The sequence below is a fragment of the Gopherus flavomarginatus genome, chromosome 3 (genome assembly GCF_025201925.1).
Source record: "Gopherus flavomarginatus isolate rGopFla2 chromosome 3, rGopFla2.mat.asm, whole genome shotgun sequence".
Classification (NCBI taxonomy): Eukaryota; Metazoa; Chordata; order Testudines; family Testudinidae; genus Gopherus; species Gopherus flavomarginatus.
The window spans coordinates 236,983,113-237,003,499 of record NC_066619.1 but is presented as its reverse complement, the minus strand read 5'-3'; the positions used below and the strand labels follow the sequence as shown (position 1 = coordinate 237,003,499).

The 20,387-nt window shown below is 40.2% G+C and overlaps 1 protein-coding gene across 2 annotated transcripts in view; it reads right to left on the bottom strand.

The window, feature by feature from the left end:
- Positions 1-12,813, bottom strand: part of GABRG1 (gamma-aminobutyric acid type A receptor subunit gamma1) — a 67,955-nt gene extending 55,142 nt beyond the window's left edge. For both annotated transcript variants that reach the window (XM_050947808.1, XM_050947810.1), the window contains exon 1: positions 12,672-12,813. In XM_050947808.1, coding sequence (XP_050803765.1) covers positions 12,672-12,772 — 101 coding nt within the window. In that variant the 5' untranslated portion in view covers positions 12,773-12,813. The remainder of the gene's footprint in view (positions 1-12,671) is intronic.
- Positions 12,814-20,387: the final 7,574 nt, after the last annotated feature.

The following is a 20,387-nucleotide window of genomic DNA, read 5'->3' as shown; positions in this document are numbered from 1 at the left end:
CTGTGAACAAAGTCACTCACTGAAGAATAGATTCTAAAAGATATTCCATTTAAATGATGCTCTGAAGAAGTTACACATTGCTCTCTCCTGCTTTACATATATTTTTAGGTGGATACCATCTGTAATAAATTTTAAATTGACCTCTGATGGTTATTATTATTATTGGTTTAAGCAGCTTTAAAGCTTTAAACTGAAATTATTATTGGACTTAATGTACCAGAGGCTTCTTTTCTACCATGTATGTTCTGATGTCTCTTGAAAAGTTTTGTTCAGAAGCTGAAGTACCCAAATCAATTTAAAAGTTATTTGAAGCCTTAACAATGTTGCCCATTTTACATAACTGTCCAGAAATCAGTTGAGTTTTTCACTTAACCACATGCATTTCTTTGTGCTGATTTCAAAACTGCTCAATTTTGTGATCCCAAAACAATTTACCTTGATTGACAGGGGAATTTCAGATAGGCTGCTTTTGCATACAGGGCTTTTAGCGAGCATTTGCAAAACCTTATTTCCAATATTTTGGATTTACAAAGGACAACACCTAGCTATTCATGCATCTCCTTCTTTCATAATTTGAGGTAAGGAATAAGATTCTCATGTGACTAAAGTAATATATGCTGAAAAGTGAACAAAGAGATAACTGCCTCCCCCAACATATACATACACCTGAACATAGTTTGGCTAATTATGTTATCAGGGTCAGCTTAGGTTATTCCCTCACAGTCCCAGGAAGATATCAAAAAATGTAAGAAATATCTTCTCATATGGTTTTTGTGGCTTGGTTTAAAAAAAATAAAATCTTCCTGTAAAAGGTTTCATCAGGAAAGACTATGCAAATACCATCTTACTGAAGACCACATATATCTTTTTTTCCATCACAGATGACAGCAGCAATGGTTTCTCACTCTACTACATATTTAAATGGAAATTTCCTCCACTGTAATCTTGTTGAAGATGTTTCAAGTAGTTTATTTTGGATGTAAAAACTTGTGCAGCTTGATAATTGTGACATCCACTTCTGCATTTTAGGCACACATCTACACCCATTGTGAGAAACTTACTGAAGCTGCCTGTCTCATTACCATGACCCCTTAAAGCAAGTCTTTGTCTAGCACAAAGCGCTCATTATTTTCAGTAAGGAAGCTCTTCCTTTCTCCTATTCAGATATTTTTAATGTTACCACCTGAACATCAGTAGAATTCTTATTCTGACTGTGCCAAAGAACAGCTGGATGTTGTAAATGTGATTGGGATTTTCAATTGCAAAATCCTCTTGTAGTAAAAACCATCTCAACTTTTTCCACAAAGCACCTTCTGAAGTCAGCATTCAATATATATCATGCAAACAGAAAAAAAAAATCTATCCTATCATGATGAATAAAGTAGTCAGCAAAAGTATTTATACCACTAACTGACAATGAGGAGCGTGCCCACTCAAATCCTGCTTAGGAAAACTTATTCCAAGTGAATATAAGAAAAACAGAGCAATATGGATTAGCAAGTCTTTGAATGCTTTGATATCCTTCTGAAGTTCCTGATATCAACAACACATGAGTCAAGTTGAAAGGTCCTTCTGATTTTTGAAGTCCATCATTTTTCTGTTTTTTGGCCAAATCCTGCAATTAACTGAGTAATTAAATGTAAACAAACTCTACACTCTAATGTGGAACTACCCACCCAAACCAAACAGGGATAAATAAGTGGAGAATTATCAAAGGACCCAAGATAAAAGGATAACCCTAGGTAATTACACAGTCTAAGTATTTACAGTCATGAAGGGGAAAAAAGGTATGGAAAAAGGATATGATATTCCATTAATACTGAAGACATCATGTTGGAAGTATAGTAAAGCCTTGTGTATCTGAAATTTGTGTTGTCCAGAACAAGATCACATCTCCTGGGGGTTTCATATAAGGAAAATAAAAGTACTTGTTAATGGAGAATCTTCAGCCAGTGAGAGTGGTTCTAGTGAGAACCACTAGGGATCTATTCTTGGCCTAATGCTGTTCAGTAGCCTTATCAAGAATAACAGGAGATATACCTATCTCCTAGAACTGGAAGGGACCTTGCGGTCTTTGAGTCCAGCCCTGCGCCTTCACTAGCAAGACTAAGTACTGATTTTTGCCCCAGATCCCTAAGTGGCCCCCTCAAAGATTGAACTCACAACCATGGACTTAGCAGGCCAATGCGCAAACCACCAAGCTAGCCTTCCCTGTTAAAACAAGAAGCTCCATTTATTTACAACAGTCACTACCAAGAAAAAGTAAGGAGTTACTTGATCATAGTTTACAAATACCTATTACGGGGAAAGATTTCAAACAGCAGACAGTGTGACAAAGTGGGATCTGTCTCTATCAAATTGTGAACTCTGTTTTGTATTGCAACTCCACTGTGACCTTTATTTTGTAGTGTATCCTTCTATTTTAGATTATAACATTTATTATTTGGTGCTTGACATCTAACGTCTATGGCTGAGAAACATCATAGAGCAATCTAGGATCACCAGCTTTGATGGTCTTTCAAGTACTGGCCCATCATCATGGGAATATGGACTCTCAACACAGAAACAAGACTGGAAGAAGAGGTTGGAATTTCCCAGATGGAGCACATGGGCAAAAAGCAGCAGACTGTACTTAAGGAGGGGGCTTTTCAAGCAAGAGGGTCCATAGATGTCCTTATGCCAGAAGACCTGGCTGTAGAGAGGGAGAAGCAGGAGGGACACTGCCTTGCCTGAAATGCTGACCAGATCTCAGACTCTCAAAAGTGATGTGAGACTAATGAGGATGTGTCTCAGTATGTTATTTTGCATAAATCTGTAACTCTCTAGTACTTTCTTGAGAGTAAAAGTGAAAGTGGTTAAGAAATTCCTTTGCTAAGCTTGTATTCCTTGCTTGCTTGCCACTTTGTTCCTGAAGTAGTAAATTGAGAACTTGGGAGTGCCTGCAGTGAGGATGATCTGAGAGAGTGTATATGAGCAACTAAGGGCTCAGGTGGGTTGAGACTTTGGATCAAAGTTTAAGGCAGATGGGCTCTAGAGCCCCTGACCATATCCCAAGGAAGTGTGTCAGATGTGGAGTCAACACCTGACACTGTGTCTGAGAGATCCAGATTTAGAAACATTGAATGGTCACTACTCTGAGTCGGGGGAAGGCGGGTTAGAAATATGTGGAATCCAGTGGTCAGGTCCACTCAGAACAGACTAGAGACCATCCAGAGATGAGGACTGGGATTAGCAGTAACATATAGCTCTTTAATCTAGAATAAAAAGCATAACAAGATCCAATGTCTGGAAGCTGAAGCTAGACAAGTTCAAACTAGAAATAAGGTAAAATAAAATAACTAACCATTGGAACACCTTACCTAGAGAGACAGTAGATTTGCTATACTTCACAGTCTTTAACTGAAGACTGGATATATTTCTGATTCGCTATAGCTCAAACAGAAGTCATGGGATTGATACAGAAACTATTGGGTGAAATTATATGGCTCATGTTTTGCAGGATGTCAAACTACACAATCATAATGGACCTTTCTTACTTTAGAAATCTATTAATAAAAACATATTTTAAAGACCCTCTTGAATTTTAATAAATACTTGCATTCATCTCTCCCATTGCAGTGATGTGAGGAATCCAAAATACAGTGCTGGATATGCTTTCCCTCTCCTTTTAGACATATTACCTGGCATTTCTGCCCTTTACATTTCATCTTGCTATTTCCTGACAACATTTCTAGTCTCCCAAGGTTCTTTAGTATTATTTCAGTGTCCTCACAGCTGCTAACAATTTAGGCCCTGGTCCTTCAAGTACTAACACAATCTAACTTTACATGAGCAAATAGATTAATTGAACTCATTGGAACTACTTACATGCATAAAATTACTCATGTGTGTAAAACTGTGCAGGACCAAAACTTTAGTTTTATCTTCTGACTGATTCAATACATCGTTTACTCCAACTTACAGTCATTAATGTTAAATAAAACTAAGTTTCTGTGTCTCCTCTACACCATCCTACACCAGAAGCTTCCCTTTAGGGTCATAAACATTAACATAAGAATAGCCATACGGGGTCAGACCAGAGGTCCATCCAGCCCACTATCCTGTTTACCGACAGTGATCAATGCCAGGTGTCCCAGAGGGAGTGAACCTAACAAGTAATGATCAAGTGATCTCTCTCCTGCCATCCATCTCCACCCTCTGACAAACAGAGGCTAGGGACACAATTCCTTACCCATCCTGGCTAATAGCCATTAATGGACTTAACCTCCATGAATTCATCTAGTTCTCCTTTAAACCCTGTTATAGTCCTAGCCTTCACAACATCCTCAGGACAGGAGTTCTACAGGTTGACTGCACTCTGTGAAGAACTTCCTTTTATTTGTTTTAAACCTCCTGCTCATTAATTTCGTTTCGTGGCCCCTAGTTCTTATATTATGGGAACAAGTAAATATATCTTTTCCTTATTCATTTTCTCCACACCACTCATTATTTTATATACCTCTATCACATCCCCCCTTCATCTCCTCTTTTCCAAGCTGAAAAGTCCTAGCCTCTTTAATCTCTCCTCATATGCGACCCATTCCAAACCCCTAATCATTTTAATTGCCCTTCTCTGAATCTTTTCTAATGCTAGTATATCTGTTTTGAGATGAGGAGACCACATCTGTACGCAGTATTCAAGATGTGGGCATGCCATTGATTTATATAAGGGAAATAAGATATTCTCCATCTTATTCTCTATCCCGTTTTTAATGATTATTAACATTCTGTTTGCTTTTTTGACAGCCGCTGCACACTGCATGGACGTCTTCAGAGAACTATCCATGATGACTCCAAGATCTCTTTCCTGATTAGTTGTAGCTAAATTAGCCTCCCATCATATTGTATGTATAATTGGGGTTATTTTTTCCAATGTGCATTACTTTGCATTTATCCACATGAAATTTCATTTGCCATTTTGTTGCCCAATCACTTAGTTTTGTGAGATCTTTTTGAAGTTCTTCACAGTCTGCATTGGTCTTAGTTATCTTGAGCAGTTTAGTATCATCTGCAAACTTTGCCACTTCACTGTTTACACCTTTCTCCAGATCATTTATGAATAAGTTGAATAGAACTGGGCCTAGGACTGGCCCTTGGGGAACACCACTAGTTACCCCTCAACATTTACCATTAATTCCTACCCTTTGTTCCCTGTCTTTTAACCAGTTCTCAATCCATGAAAGGACCTTCCCTTTTATCCCATGACAGCTTAATTTACGTTAAGAGCCTTTGGTGAGGGACCTTGTCAAAGGCTTTCCGGAAATCTAAGTACATTATGTCCACTGGATCCCCCTTGTCCAAATGTTTGTTGATCCCTTCAAAGAACTCTAATAGATTAGTAAGAGATGATTTCCCTTTACAGAAACCATGTTGACTTTTGCCCATTGCTATTTATTATCACCACTTCTCTCTGCTACTGGTAACTGACATGACAACATGGTTATTCTGTTAAGACATACTCACAACTCAATGGCTTAAATGCAGTTAGATGGTTGTTTATACTTTGTAATTAAAAAAAATAAAACAAGCAATGATTTTTGTAGGTGATGCCACAGAAATGGGGAGGAGTTAGATGTGATTTAAGTTCTATTGACATTGCTTTGCCAATTATGCTGTACACAATGGTGTTGAGTCATAGTGACTGGTCACCTAGATTGTAGTGCAGTGTCAAGGTACCCAAACTCTTCAGGTCTGAATAGCATTGCCTATAGTTTAGTTTCTTGAATTCATAGAAACCAGATATTTTGTTATACAAAAGAAATTATAACTTCACTGTGAGTTCAAGCAGAAACTGAGGTGCCAATTCTGATAGTTACACTGCAGAGATAGTCTCCATATGGATGCAGGGGTCTGACTAAAGACAATGGGAGCCTGCCTGGATAGTTCTTTTTGCAGAATTTCTGCCTGAATGGGTAATGGGGAACCTCTTATTCAAATACAGGTATATGTCACAAGACCCTCATATTAAAAGTGACTGGCAAAGCTTTAATAACCTATTTCATCTAGTTTGCCAAAGTTTGAAAGTTTCCTTTTAAGTCACGTGTAAGAAAGCACAATTATTTTAAGAACAGTTTCTTCTCAGTACTTAGCTATGACCTGATACGCTGTATATTAAATCAAGAAAATGTTAAAAAGGGGTTAAATATTAATAAAACAACTTTCACTTAAAAAACAAAAACAAACAAACAAACCAAAACCAGTTAGCGTTGCTAATGGACAACAGTATCCTTTCTTATCACATCATATACCAAGCACATAAAAGGAAATTAACTGTTACGAACATCATAAATATTGTATTGTCACCAGGGGCAGCTCTAGGGATCTTGCCTCCCCATAAGAACATAAGAGCGGCCGTACCAGGTCAGACTAAAGGTCCATCTAGCCCAGTATCTGTCTACCGACAGTGGCCAACGCCAGGTGCCCCAGAGGGAGTGAAGCTAACAGGCAATGATCAAGTAATCTCTCTCCTGCCATCCGTCTCCATCCTCTGACAAACAGAGACTAGGGACACCATTCCTTACCCTTCCTGGCTAATAGCCATTTATGGAGTTAGCCACCATGAATTTATCCAGTTCCCTTTTAAATATTGTTATAGTCTCAGCCTTCACAACCTCCTCAGGTAAGGAGTTCCACAAGTTGACTGTGCGCTGTGTGAAGAACTTCCTTTTATTTGTTTTAAACCTGCTACCTATTAATTTCATTTGGTGACCCCTAGTTCTTGTTATTATGGGAACAAGTAAATAACTTTTCCTTATCCACTTTTTGCACATCACTCATGATTTTATATACCTCTATCATATCCCCCCTTAGTCTCCTCTTTTCCAAGTTGAAGAGGCCTAGCCTCTTTAATCTTTCCTCGTATGGGACCCTCTCCAAACCCCTAATCATTTTAGTTACCCTTTTCTGAACCTTTTGTAGTGCTAGAATATCTATTTTGAGGTGAGGAGACCACATCTGTACACAGTATTCCAGATGTGGGCTTACCATGGATTTATATAAGGGCAATAATATATTCTCAGTCTTATTCTCTATCCCCTTTTTAATGATTATTAACATTCTGTTTGCTTTTTTGACCACCTCTGCACACTGCGTGGACATCTTCAGGGAACTATCCACAATGACTCCAAGATCTTTTTCCTGACTCGTTGTAGTTAAATTAGCCCTCATCATATTGTATGTATAGTTGGGGTTATTTTTTCCAATGTGCATTACTTTACATTTTTCCACATTAAATTTCATTTGCCATTTTGTTGCCCAATCAATCAGTTTTGTGAGATCTTTTTGAAGTTCTTCACAATCTGCTTTGGTCTTAATTATCTTGAGTAGTTTAGTATCATCTGCAAACTTTGCCACCTCACTGTTTACACCTTTCTCCAGATCATTTATGAATAAATTGAATAGGATTGGTCCTAGGACCAACCCTTGGGGAACACCACTAGTTACCCCTCTCCGTTCTGAGAAAATACCATTAATTCCTACCCTTTGTTCCCTGTCTTTTAACCAGTTCTCAGTCCATGAAAGGACCTTCCCTTTTATCCCATGACAGCTTAATTTACGTTACAGCCTTTGGTGAGGGACCTTGTCAAAGGCTTTCTGGAAATCTAAGTACATTATGTCCACTGGATCCCCCTTGTCCAAATGTTTGTTGATCCCTTCAAAGAACTCTAATAGATTAGTAAGACACGATTTCCCTTTACAGAAACCATGTTGACTATTGCTCAACTGTTTATGCTTTTCTATGTGTCTGACAATTTTATTCTTAACTATTGTTTCGACTAATTTGCCCGGTACTGACGTTAGACTTACCGGTCTGTAATTGCCGGGATCACCTCTAGAGCCCTTTTTAAATATTGGCGTTACATTAGCTAACTTCCAGTCATTGGCTACAGAAGCTGATTTAAAGGACAGGTTACAAACCTTAGTTAATAGTTCCGCAACTTCACATTTGAGTTCTTTCAGAAGTCTTGGGTGAATGCCATCTGGTCCCGGTGACTTGTTAATGTAGAATGTATCAATTAATTACAAAACTTCCTCTAGTGACACTTCAATCTGTGACAGTTCCTCAGATTTGTCACCCACAAAAGCTGGCTCAGATATGGGAATCTCCCTAACATCCTCAGCCGTGAAGACTGAAGCAAAGAATCCATTTAGTTTCTCCGCAATGACTTTATCGTCTTTAAGCGCTCCTTTTGTATTTCGATCATCAAGGGGCCCTACTGGTTGTTTAGCAGGCTTCCTGCTTCTGAGGTACTTAAAAAACATTTTGTTATTACTTTTGGAGTTTTTGGCTAGCCATTCTTCAAACTCCTCTTTGGCTTTTCTTATTACACTCTTGCACTTAAGCTGGCAGTGTTTGTGCTCCTTTCTATTTGCCTCACTAGAATTTGACTTCCACTTTTTAAAGGAAGTCTTTTTATCTCTCACTGCTTCTTTTACATGGTTGTTAAGCCACAGTGGCTCTTTTTTAGTTCTTTTACTGTGTTTCTTAATTTGGGGTATACATTGAAGTTGGGCCTCTATTATGGTGTCTTTAAAAAGGTCCCATGCAACTTGCAGGGATTTCACTTTAGCCACTGTTCCTTTTAACTTCTGTTTAACTAACCCCCTCATTTTTGTATAGTTCCCTCTTTTGAAATTAAATGCCACAGTGTTGGGCTGTTGAGGTGTTCTTCCCCTCACAGGGATGTTGAATGCTATTGTATTATGGTCTCTATTTCCAAGAGGTCCTGCTATAGTTACCTCTTAGACCAGCTCCTGCACTTCACTCAGGATTAAATTTAGAGTTCTCTCTCCCCTTGTGGGTTCCCGTACCAGCTGCTCCGGCGGTTTGCCTGCCGAGGGTCCTCCAAACCCACGGGACCAGCGGACCCTCTGCAGGCAAGCTGCCGAGGGCAGCCTGCCTGCTGCCCTCGGGGCGCCAGCAGAGTACCCCCCGCGGCTTGCCGCCCCAAGCACGCGCTTGGCATGCTGGGGCCTGGAGCTGCCCGATTGTCACTACAAATACATTATCCTTATAAATTATTAAGAAAGGCATATTTTATCACAACAGCCTTAACACTTTCATTGATGGACTGTTGTGAGAAAAAAGGAAAATTGTTGCTATCTATAATTCAGTATATAAATATTTTCCATAAAAGGATACATAAAGATGGAAAAGTTTTATTAGTCAAATATATTTTTATCCACTAAATTACATTTTTGATAAAGTATAATTGCTATTTCTTGAGAATAATGTATATTGGTAGGAGCGTGTATCAATATTGATTTATGTTTCAGTTGTCCATCTATGTGCATTGGAGGCTGATCAACATATATCACTTATGTGTAGTAATAGCTTATGTTTCTTTTTCATGAAGGGTTTTATATTGTATGTATTTAGAGATTACTAATAAAAGATAATTAGTTTTATTGGGTTATATTCTAGGTTTTTGTGTTATGGTGATATATGCATTTATTTATAGTTACTGTGTTTTTATATTTAGACAGCATAATATTTATGATCTTATTGCAAAACACAAACATGGAGGTTGTTTGTAACTCTAAAAACAATATTATGGTTGTTCTTTCAAAAGTTTACAACTGAGTATTGATTTAGTACAGCTTTGAAACTTTACTATGCAAAACAAAAAATGCAGCTTTCCTTTAATTTTTTTTAGTAGTTTACATTTATAGTACTGTACTGTATTTTCTGGGGTTTTGTTTTGTTTTGATTTGGGTTTTTTTGGTCATCTCTGCTGCTCCCTGATTGCATTTTTCTGGTTCCAAATGAGGTATGTGGTTGACTGTCAGTTCGTAACTCTGGTGTTCATAACTCTGAGGTTCTAGAGTACATTGTTCCAGCACAACCACCATACACCACAGAAAAAGCACCACAACCTTATCTTCACCCCAGTAAGGATACCAACCATTCAATATCCCTTTCTTCAAACCTGAGCAAGTGTAATTTCACAGAACTGTGCAGAAAGGACAGTAGAGAAGGGATGGATGTCTGGTCTGATCTGTTTGGGTATATCTATGCTCCAGTTAAACACAGTGGCTGGAGTTGGGTAAGATTTGGGGATGGGATGTTGGAAGGTTGGCATCTGTAGGCAGTGTTAAGGTTGTGATGCATGTGCATCTCTAGCTGGTAGTCTAGACTAAAAGATATGTACTACTGGTACTCAACTTTTCATTTCCTTGCTTTTAGGTTTGCACTAAGTATCCTACTTACATAGCAGTCTTTACTGACATAACAGAGAATGTCCAATTATGTCCCTTGAAGTCTGAGTGGTGTGAAAGGTGAGGACCTTGTATCAGAGTTTGGGGATCTCCCGTCCTGAGCAATTTTTGGAAAGTGTCTGCAGTTTGGGGCATTGTGGTCTATTCTTGAGGCAAATGTTGCTTTTTAGAATGTTTTTCACATGAGCGTCAAGGAAAAGCCATCTCTGACAGAGATTAGAACAGAATGCAGAGAAGCAGAAAATTCCTTCCAAACTTCCTTTCAACTTAGTGGCAGAATGTTAAGAAGGGGCTCTGGAAAGTCCCAGAGAGCTCCTTGCAGAACATCAGTGAACTGCAACAAACTACACATCAGAGATTCAGTCTCGAGAAAACATACCCATTTGTGGTCACTTGGAAAAGCTCTCAACAACAAATATTAGCAATTAGTCTCTGAATGAAAAGCAGCTGATATAGGTACATACATATTTATATTGAAGGTTCCATATTATCTGAGAAGAGATTGTGAAGCCCAGAATAAAATAATTCATCCTGGTGCATTTTTTTCTCTCACTGGAGGGTTCTTCATTAACTTATTAAAAATCCATACCTAGTCCTCTCAAACAATCATACTTTATTTTTAATAAGTGAAAAATGAAATGTCATGTGCAACTATTTAAGAGAACTCTTTCTGTCTTTGAAACTTAGTATTTGGACTGATTAAATGAGCATACATATTCTTTTCTCTCAAATCACTTGGTAATTTCCTTCATACCTGAGGCACAACATGTTCATTAAGAAACATTCTGAAGATGTACAGCTATGCTGGTATCATTTCCATCAATGCCTCTGAAAAATGTTACCTTAATCTGACAAGTTTTTTAAAAGAAACAGACACTAATACATGCCAAAGAAAAGGGTAATCAGTGACGTTTCTAACTGGAATCACACAGCAGTCCTCTGAAGATGAGAGATAAGCTAAGATCCACACACTTCACATGGACTGATAAATGATAGTTCAGAGTAGGGATGTGTCTAACTTTTAATAGATTTTGTTAAACATATGCTAATGGATTTCTTACCATCCTAGATACTACACATCTGCTACATCATCTCTGAATGATAATCTGATGCATATAGTTAAAAAGATAGGCACACTGGGCAATATTCTATTGCACTATTATAGCTACTTAATGTTTTTTTAATGAATGCATTAAGTAAGCAATAACATGTTACCTCTGAATTATTAAAGAAGTTGAAAGATAAAAAGAAAACAAAATCATCATTATGTTACATCTTTTATGGACATTTATAAATGGCATATTGACATGGTAGAAAATAATGTCTTCTACAGAGCCCATCTGATCAATCTTGTAAATTCGTCTTAAAGTTTGCATTTTCAGCTTCATAGACTTCAACAGCACCTTAGAACCTACCCAGCTGTTCCAAATGTGCACAATGGACCTGATCCTGATCCTGATCCCATCAGGGACAAAGGTAAAACTTCCATTGATTCAATTGTGCAGGATCGGGATCTATGTCCTAAAGCCACGCAGATAGTACCAGAGTATGGTGAAAAACTAAAATATGATAAGCAGTTGTACAATTTTTTTGTACAAACATCTTGGTTTATTTCTTTTGCAAATAAATGATTAGACTAAGTTATTTCCCAAATTATTTGTATTATTTATTTACATCAGAGTAATTTTCAGCTACAGGAACAGCAACCTGACACTTGTCAGATGACAAAGATTTATTTTTCACAAACTAAACCAAATCAATAAATGCATAAAACTAATTGCCTAAGATGAAACTCTGATAACTTGCAGCTTGCATGAAACAATTTTTATTGTCTAGTATTAAGGCCCTCTTGAGAAACAGATGCTGGCAAATATGTACAAGCTCTGATAGATTCCTAACTGTACTGATTTCTACAACCCTCATACAGCGGATATGGAATGGTAAGAAAAATGCATTATTTTAAAGGAAGAGTAAGTTGAAGATCACTTACTGAAGCAGGGGCTCCACAAACGCTTCTTACTCAAATGACAAACATACCAAGTAAAGTTTTCCTTTATCAGTGTCAGATTCACTAGAGGTGGCTGCGGAGAGTCATTTGCAAAAGAGCTATAATTTATGTTAAGGTTTGTAACAACAACAGGGCACCCTTCTCCCCCGCTCCCCGCCCTTCCTAGAGAACACAGTGCTCTCAGGCAGGTGAAAGGGATGCAAGTCCAAGCTGAAAGTGATCTGACAACAAACGTAAAGGAGGAGTTGGGTGATGGGGGCGGAGGGGAGTGGGACAGACCTGCCCGTGATCTCCGTATTACAATGGGCTGCTACTATGCAACGTCCCCAACCCAAAGCGATCAATGAAGGAGGGAGAGAGGCTACTAAGCAGAGCCACTTCAGGTCCCGTCGTCACTTGTACTTACCAGTTCCCCAAACGCACGATCAATAACAGGAGCAGAAGCCGCCCCCTGCTGCAGGGACTGCACAGAGGCCACAGGAAGGAGGGACGTCTCCATGAATCCATTGGCTCTAAGTCTCTCTTCTCTGGTTTTCTTACAAGTCACTCTCTAGTAGTTACTCTGCAATCTCAGTGTCCCCCCAGCGCGTAGGAGCGAGAGGGAGACACCCCCCCCTCCCAGCCAGGTAGGATCCGACTCTAAAAGGACCATGTAACTTGGCCAATAAGCTCATCAGGTTGCTCCATAAATTATCTTAAAAGTGCTAGACGAATCAAGCCCTCGCAGAGGTGGAGCCTCCTTACTAGAAGGGAAACATGCTCGGCAGAAAGGTTGGCGTCTTTTTAAACGGGAGGCGAAACAAAAACAACCCTCCCACAGTCTAGAGGATCTTGCAACAGGACAAGGGTCACCTCAGCACTGCTTGATTGCGACCCTAAGCGGGGCATGGGCGGGGGAAGAGAGCTAGGAGCTCCTCGCAGAGCTCGCCACTGCTGTAGGAGGAGGAAGTTGCAACGCGATTTAAAACAAAACAAGACGGAGGCGGCACAGGGCTGTCCATTGCCGAGGGCAGCGCTCCCGGGGATGCTGCCAGCTCGTGCCCACCCGCGGGACAGAGGCCTCGCGGCGTGGGAGCTGAACGTGCTCCCCCCAAGGCAGAGCGCAAGGAAACCAATTGCTTTCAGTGCCCTGCTAGCGCAGCGAGCCGCCTCTGGCTGCGCCGTGTGGCTTCTCCGCCGCCCACCTGCCGCCCCTGGGTGCTGCATCCCGCTCCCGCCCAACGCTGTGCGACCCCCCGCGAGCTCTTTGCAGCCTCGTGGTCGCGAGGTACCTGCTCCCCCAGGCCCGCTGCGCTAGAGCAGGAGCGCGGAGCTCGGGCGCCTGTTGCCCGGGAGGTTGCTATGGGGATGGGAAAAGCCGGGCCGCCGCCGTAGCGGGAGCAGAGTGCGCGGGTTTCAGCTCAGGCGCTGCCTTGCACGCTCTGTCCCTGCAGCCAGCCGGGGCGGGGGTTCTGCCGGCTGCCATAGTCCACAACGCGGACACCTGCGGTTCCTCATCCGCCCCAGTTCCCCCTCTGGGGCATGACTCAGGGCAGGTCCGGCTGAGTCGACGATGGGGATGTGGCTGGCACGGAACTTGCCTGCAGGAGTTTGGAAGATGCATGAGACTGTCCCAGCTCAGGCTGCCCATCCCACCAAGTGAGTCAATAGAGGGTGATCCCTGGCCCAGGAGGCTCCATCGCCTTTGATCTCATCTGCAAACGTCTCTCTTCCCCCCCTCACTTCATCTTTCCTCCAGCTGATATTGATTCGAGCTGTTATACTTTATTATTTATTTGCATTGTATTCATGCCCAGAAGCTCCAAATCTAGATTAGTTTTGCACAGTACAGTACAGTTCTCTACTAGGTAGAGCTTACATTTTAACAACTTTGAAATCAGTGTAGTTGTAAGCAGCTTCCAGGTCAGCATATTTTTTTAATTAAATAAGAGTTGCCTTACTTCATTAGATTGAGTAATATTTAACTTTGACCCATTTTACTCTTGATAATCGAAGATGGAAAATATGTTGAAGTGTAGCTCAAGCTCCTTGCTCCTGCTTATTTTGGATACGGGCTGGTAGTCGGTTCTTTATTCTGGTCTCCTTCTATAGAGTACTGTTATTGTATTTTGATTCATAGACTCTAGGACTGGAAGGGACCTCAATAGGTCATCGAGTCCAGTCCCTTGCCCTCATGGCAGGACCAAATACTGTCTAGATCATCCCTGACAGACATTTAACTAACCTACTCTTAAATATCTCCAGAGATGGAGATTCCACAACCTCTCTAGGCAATTTATTCCCGTGTTTAACCACCCTGACAGTTAGAAACTTTTTCCTAATGTCCAACCTAAATCTATCTTGCTGCAGTTTAAGCCCATTGCTTCTTGTTCTATCATTAGAGGCTAAGGTGAACAACTTTTCTCCCTCCTCCTGATGATAGCAGTTTTCAGGTATCTAAAAGGGTGTCATGTCCCCTCTCAGTCTTCTCTTTTCCAAACTAAACAAACCCAATTCTTTCAGCCTTCCTTCCTAGGTCATGTTCTCAAGACCTTTAATCATTCTTGTTGCTCTTCTCTGGACCCTCTCCAATTTCTCCACATCTTTCTTGAAATGCGGTGCCCAGAACTGGACACAATACTCCAGTTGAGATCTATATCTTCTTGCAAGGATAAGAATTTTTACACTACGCTTCAGACAGATACAGTATATCAAAAATTCAGAGACTTCAAGATAAGTTGCTGAACAGGCAGGTGATGGCAGAAAGTAGAGCCTGCTATTTTTGCATAACCTCCAGCTCTCCTTATTGATATCACTCCAGCGAATAATGACACTGACTGGCATGAGCTCAGTCACCACAAAAAAACCCAACAGATATTTGTTACTGAAAATGGATACAGAGAAGCTTCCTTTCTGGTTGTATTGACTCCAAAGACACTTTCGCCCTATGCAGGATGTATAGTAAACCCACCCTCCTTTCCCGTCTAGGTTGTCTATGGATGGCACTGATGTGTGTGCACACACACACAGTTTTCCAAGGGGCCTAAAGTCAATCATTTTACTAGGACCATTAAGGATCTTGCTAATCCATAAAACTGTTATCTTACACCCATGCTGTCATAACAGGAAATGGAGACACATTTTTAGTGGAGAAAGTTGTATAAAGTGTAAATAGATGTCCATAATAACATAGGCCTGGAGTCCGCAACTTCTTTCATCTGAAGAGACTGCTGTGCCTGTGCTGAGGCCCATGGACTTCAGTGCAGCTCTCTGGAGGCATAGCAGTCTGTGCATACTCAAGAAACTCCAGGCTCAGGCAAAGATTAGGACTATACTAGTATGTACCAACAACAACAAACAACTGAAGTTGAGAATAAAATTTACTTATCACAGGTATCATTTTCAACTGATTTGTAATTTTAAAATGGTATCTAAGGGGGGAAAAAAATAGTTGAAACCAAAACCAATGAGATCACGCCAAAAAGGCAAGCAAGCAAAGTTGATATGTGTTCTGTTTTTCACAGAGATAAATGTAGATCAAGGTAGCTCCAAGCCTTAGCCTTCCCTCCTTGTACTGTCTTTCTGGTGTGAAGGATTAATTTCTACTTTTTGAAAGGAGGACAGTCTATGGTAAATTAAATGAAAAGTGAAAGATTAAGAGGGCAAAGAGGAGTTTCGAAGAGTAAATAACTAAAGACATTTTTTAAAATCCCAAGAATTTCTTGAAGCTTATCACAAGCTTATCAAGAATTTCTTGAATCCTGAGAAATGGACAAAAATATACTAGAGTACAAGTGAGCAAAAGAAATCAGAGAAGAATAAGGAAATAAGAGGATGTTGGGAATATACTAATTCCAGAACTAAAACATATGGAGGTTTTAGGAGTGATCCTTAGAACTTTAGACTAAAGAGCATTGCCTCAGAAACAGGAAAATTGATTATGTTAACTGAAAAATAGAATTCTAAAACTCCCAGATGGGATAATGGGGAGAAACCAGCATGGCTTCTAATCTGTTAGAATTCTTCAGTCATAACAATGAAGTAATGGATAAAGAAGAAGTCTCTCAAAAAGTCCATCCAAAAGTCTATTAAGGAAATTATATAGTCATAGGATGAAAGGCTAAGTATTGTCATGAATTAGAAAGTGGCTAAGACAAAGGATAGGAATAAATGGTCAAAGGTTAGCATGGCTAAAGTTAACAGCGAGGTGTCCCAAGGTTCTGTACTAGGATGGCTGTCAATTAATCTATTTCTCATTGGTAAGGAAAACAGGGATTAGCAGTGAGGCGGCAAAACTAGTGGGAGGCACAAAGCTATATAGGTCAGTCAAAACTGAGAAGAAAGTGAGGAATTTCAGAGAGGGTAACAAAAATTAGGTAAAGAGATTGCACAATGGCAGATGAAGTTCCATATTGGCCAGTGCTAGATGCCAAACGTCTTTTATTAAAACAAAAACAAAGTTAAATCCAAAATATTATGGGGGTGACGGGTTTAGTCACAGAGATCCCCTTGGGACTGTCGCCTGATGTGCTGAAATTACCTCTGAGCTCGTTTTCCCTGCTAGCTTGGGACTTCAGAACCCTGCCCTGTTGAGCCAGACACGCTAGCCTGCTGCAGCACAGACCCAGGGTCTGGGCCAGATCCACAAAGCTGCAGATTTTAAACAGCTCAGCAGGTTCCCTGTCTCCAGCACCCAAACACCCAGCTACCAATGGGATCCAAACTCCAAATAAATCTGTTTTACTCTGTATAAAGCTTTTACCAATTTACCCTGTATATTGTACATCCTCTATATCACTGATAGAGATGCTGTTTGCTCCCTCAGGTACTAATCACTCTGAGTTTATTAACAAACAAAAGTGATTTTATTAAGTATAAAAAGTAGGATTTAAGTGGTTTCAAGTAATAACAGCCAGGACAAAGTAAGTCACAAAGAAAAATAAAACAAAACATCCAAGTCTAAGCCTAATACATTAAGAAACTGATTACAGATAATCTCACCCTCAAAGCTGTTCCAATAAACTTCTTTCACGGGCTAGACCTCTTCCTAGTCTGGGCCCAGTCCTTTCCCCTAGTACAGTCTTTGTTAGATCCAGCAGACATCTCAGTTGTAAGCAGGGGTTCTCTCATGACTGGCAGCCCCCTTTGTCCTGCTCCACCCTTTTTATAGCTTTGAAACAAGTCAGGAATCTTTTGTCTGTGCTTGTCCCCACCCCCACCTCATCAATGGAAAAGTACAAGGATTAAGATGGATTCCAGTACCATGTGACATGGTCACATGTCACTGTAAGACCCCTAGTCTCCATTCTTCCTGGGTTGGCCCACAGGTACACAGGAAGGTTTGCAGGTAAATAAACCATTTACAACCAATTGTCCTAGTCAATGGGAGTCATCAAGATTCTAAACCATCATTAATGGCCCACAGTTTGTATAATTACAATAGGACCTCAGAATTATACTTCATATTTCTAGCTTCAGATACAAAAAATACATGCATAGAAACAGGATGAATATATTCAGTAGGTTAGAACCTTTGTTATAATACCTTACAAGAGACCTTTTGCACAAAGTATATTCCAGTTACATCATATTCACACTCAAGCATATTTCCATAAAACATACGGAATGCAACGTCACAATGAGCAAGTTGGCGGCTCCAAGCAAGAACCCAAGGAGGTTGAGAGGAAACTCGGTTCACACCAGATAGCTCTGTTGCTGGGAGAAGTTTGCATCTTCATCCCATAGAATGGGTAGGTGTTTTGGTTGCCCAAAATCTGTGAAGTCCAAAATCACACACCGGGAGGCCTAATTCCTCTACAGTTTAACTTGTTCTTTCCACAATCCATAGCAGCATTGCTCCATAAACCATTGCTCCTGAAACCTGTTTACATCAGAGGGAAATAAATAAATCCATATTTAGGCTCAGCATTATTTTACATAGTGGCTTCCCACAGGCTTCCAGGGAAATGGTACTATGGACACTGTCTGCGGTCCTCCTAGTTTAGGTAATCATTTCACCTTCTCCCTCATGTCACCCTTATGTCTGCCTTCTCATACTGCATTTGATTCACATTTTATTCTAGCTACTCTTGAAAGGGGTAGTCTCTTAAGTGCTTTTTAAAAAAATCAGGGATCATGAGGGAGGTTTTGTTTCATTTCCCCTACATGTACACACTTGTCTCTCATTGGTATTGCTTCTCCCATTTAAATTATTAAATGTTTCTATAATCATACTGTTGGTAATCATTTTAATGATTAACGTGAGTGAGGCAATTAATGTATCAGATGGAATCTTAATTAAAAAAGGTATTTAGCTCTGGGAAATGATAGTTTTATATAAATTATTTTCTATTAAATTGTTGACTGTTTGGCTGAATATAATTGTTTCATGTTTTGATCATAATATGAATGCTGCATCCAAGTGATGTGTTTTTTATAATCCATCTTCTGTGCCCTTCATACCCAAATTCTGCTCACCTCATCTTTACAATTACACTTCAAAATGTCAGTGCCATATTTTAATAAGATCAATATTCTTCAGATATTTTGTATAGCTGTTAAAGAAGCATTAGGGCCACGACAATGCATTAATTCTTTAATCTTTCATATACAATAAGTGTTTATGTAGGTTTGAACATGAATTATATATTTAATGTCACTTTGCTGGATCCATCCCAACAGCTTATTTGTGCGCCACATTTTCAAAAGACGTACTACTGCACATGCATTTGTGCATGCCCAACTTATGAGCACAATACACAATGTACATGTGTACTGCACACACATTTTGCCTGCTAGCTGCGTAGGTATATGAAAATACTTGCTTTGTACATTCACATTGGAAATCTATGTGTAAATTCACCAAAATGTGTTTACAGAATGGCACATTTACAGGTTTAACTTTTGAAAATATGGCTGTAACAATTGTCAAGCATCTAAGAGGGTTTCTCCATGCCCATTCTGAAAATGGCAATGGATCATAGATCCATGGATCATAGAGGCCTTTGGGCCTGCACCTAATGCCAAAGTATTGCACGATTCACCTGCTGCCATTTTGCTAGAAAGGGAAGAGATATATAGGTGTGTATGTCAGGCGCAAGCTAGGAGGCAACCCTCATACCCTCTCCTCCTCACATGTATCAGCCCCCTCAGAATTTCCTTGGCCTTGTCAAGCAGATCTGTATCCAGAAGCATCTCTCAATTGAGTCTCTGTTATTCCTCACGATGATAAAGGAATCAGTGTCTGTCATTGTCATCACTCACCTCAGGATCCTTTTGGTGGGCCATTACCCAAACCACAGGCGTTAGTCAATCCTCAGACTTTGTTGATTTCCCCATGAGACTTCTGTAAGATCACTAGCTTCCCACCAGTATCTGGAACGATGGATGGGACTCACATTAACCCTACAACCCCCAGCTGACAGGTTTCTACAGAAAAAAGACTAGTTCTATGATCTGATGGCTGCGTAAAATGCTTCCCTGGTATTCATGGAAGTGGTGACCACCTATCCCGGCTCTTTCCACAAAGGTCCAGCTCAGGTGTATCTTCAATGGAGAATTTTTGGAGGGCTGGTTGTTAGATAAAAAGTGATACATGGGGTCTTTCCCTGCCTTCCCAGCACCTGCCATTGGACTACTATCCCATTATCAGCAGCTTCCATTCTGCCACCAGCCCCTATTCTTACACTGTCCATTTCACATGCTAAAACATGGGCTTCATTATCCTGAAAGCTGGTCTCATATGATTTCTTACCCTCACAAGAGACAGAGGATACCCTTTTGGATCCCAACTCTTGACTCTCATTATCTGTCCTCTATCTGCAAAAAAAATGATTTATCTATGACCACAAATCAAAACTGGTCACCAAAAGAGCCTTTGATATCCTAAAAAATATGTTTCCGTTCCCTTCTTCCACGTGTGGGACATCACAGCATTGACCTACTAGGTTTGGGAAAGATATTTCTTGCATTCTGTATATTCCACAACACAACCATTCAAAAAGGAATATCTTCACCTTCAGGGTCAAATAGCAGACGTACAAAGGAGAGTGGTGGTGGTGAACTCTCAAGACACCCCCTAGGAGCAGGTGGTCCAGAAGCCACTAAAAGCAGCACTGAAACAAATTGCAAAGGACAGACTGTT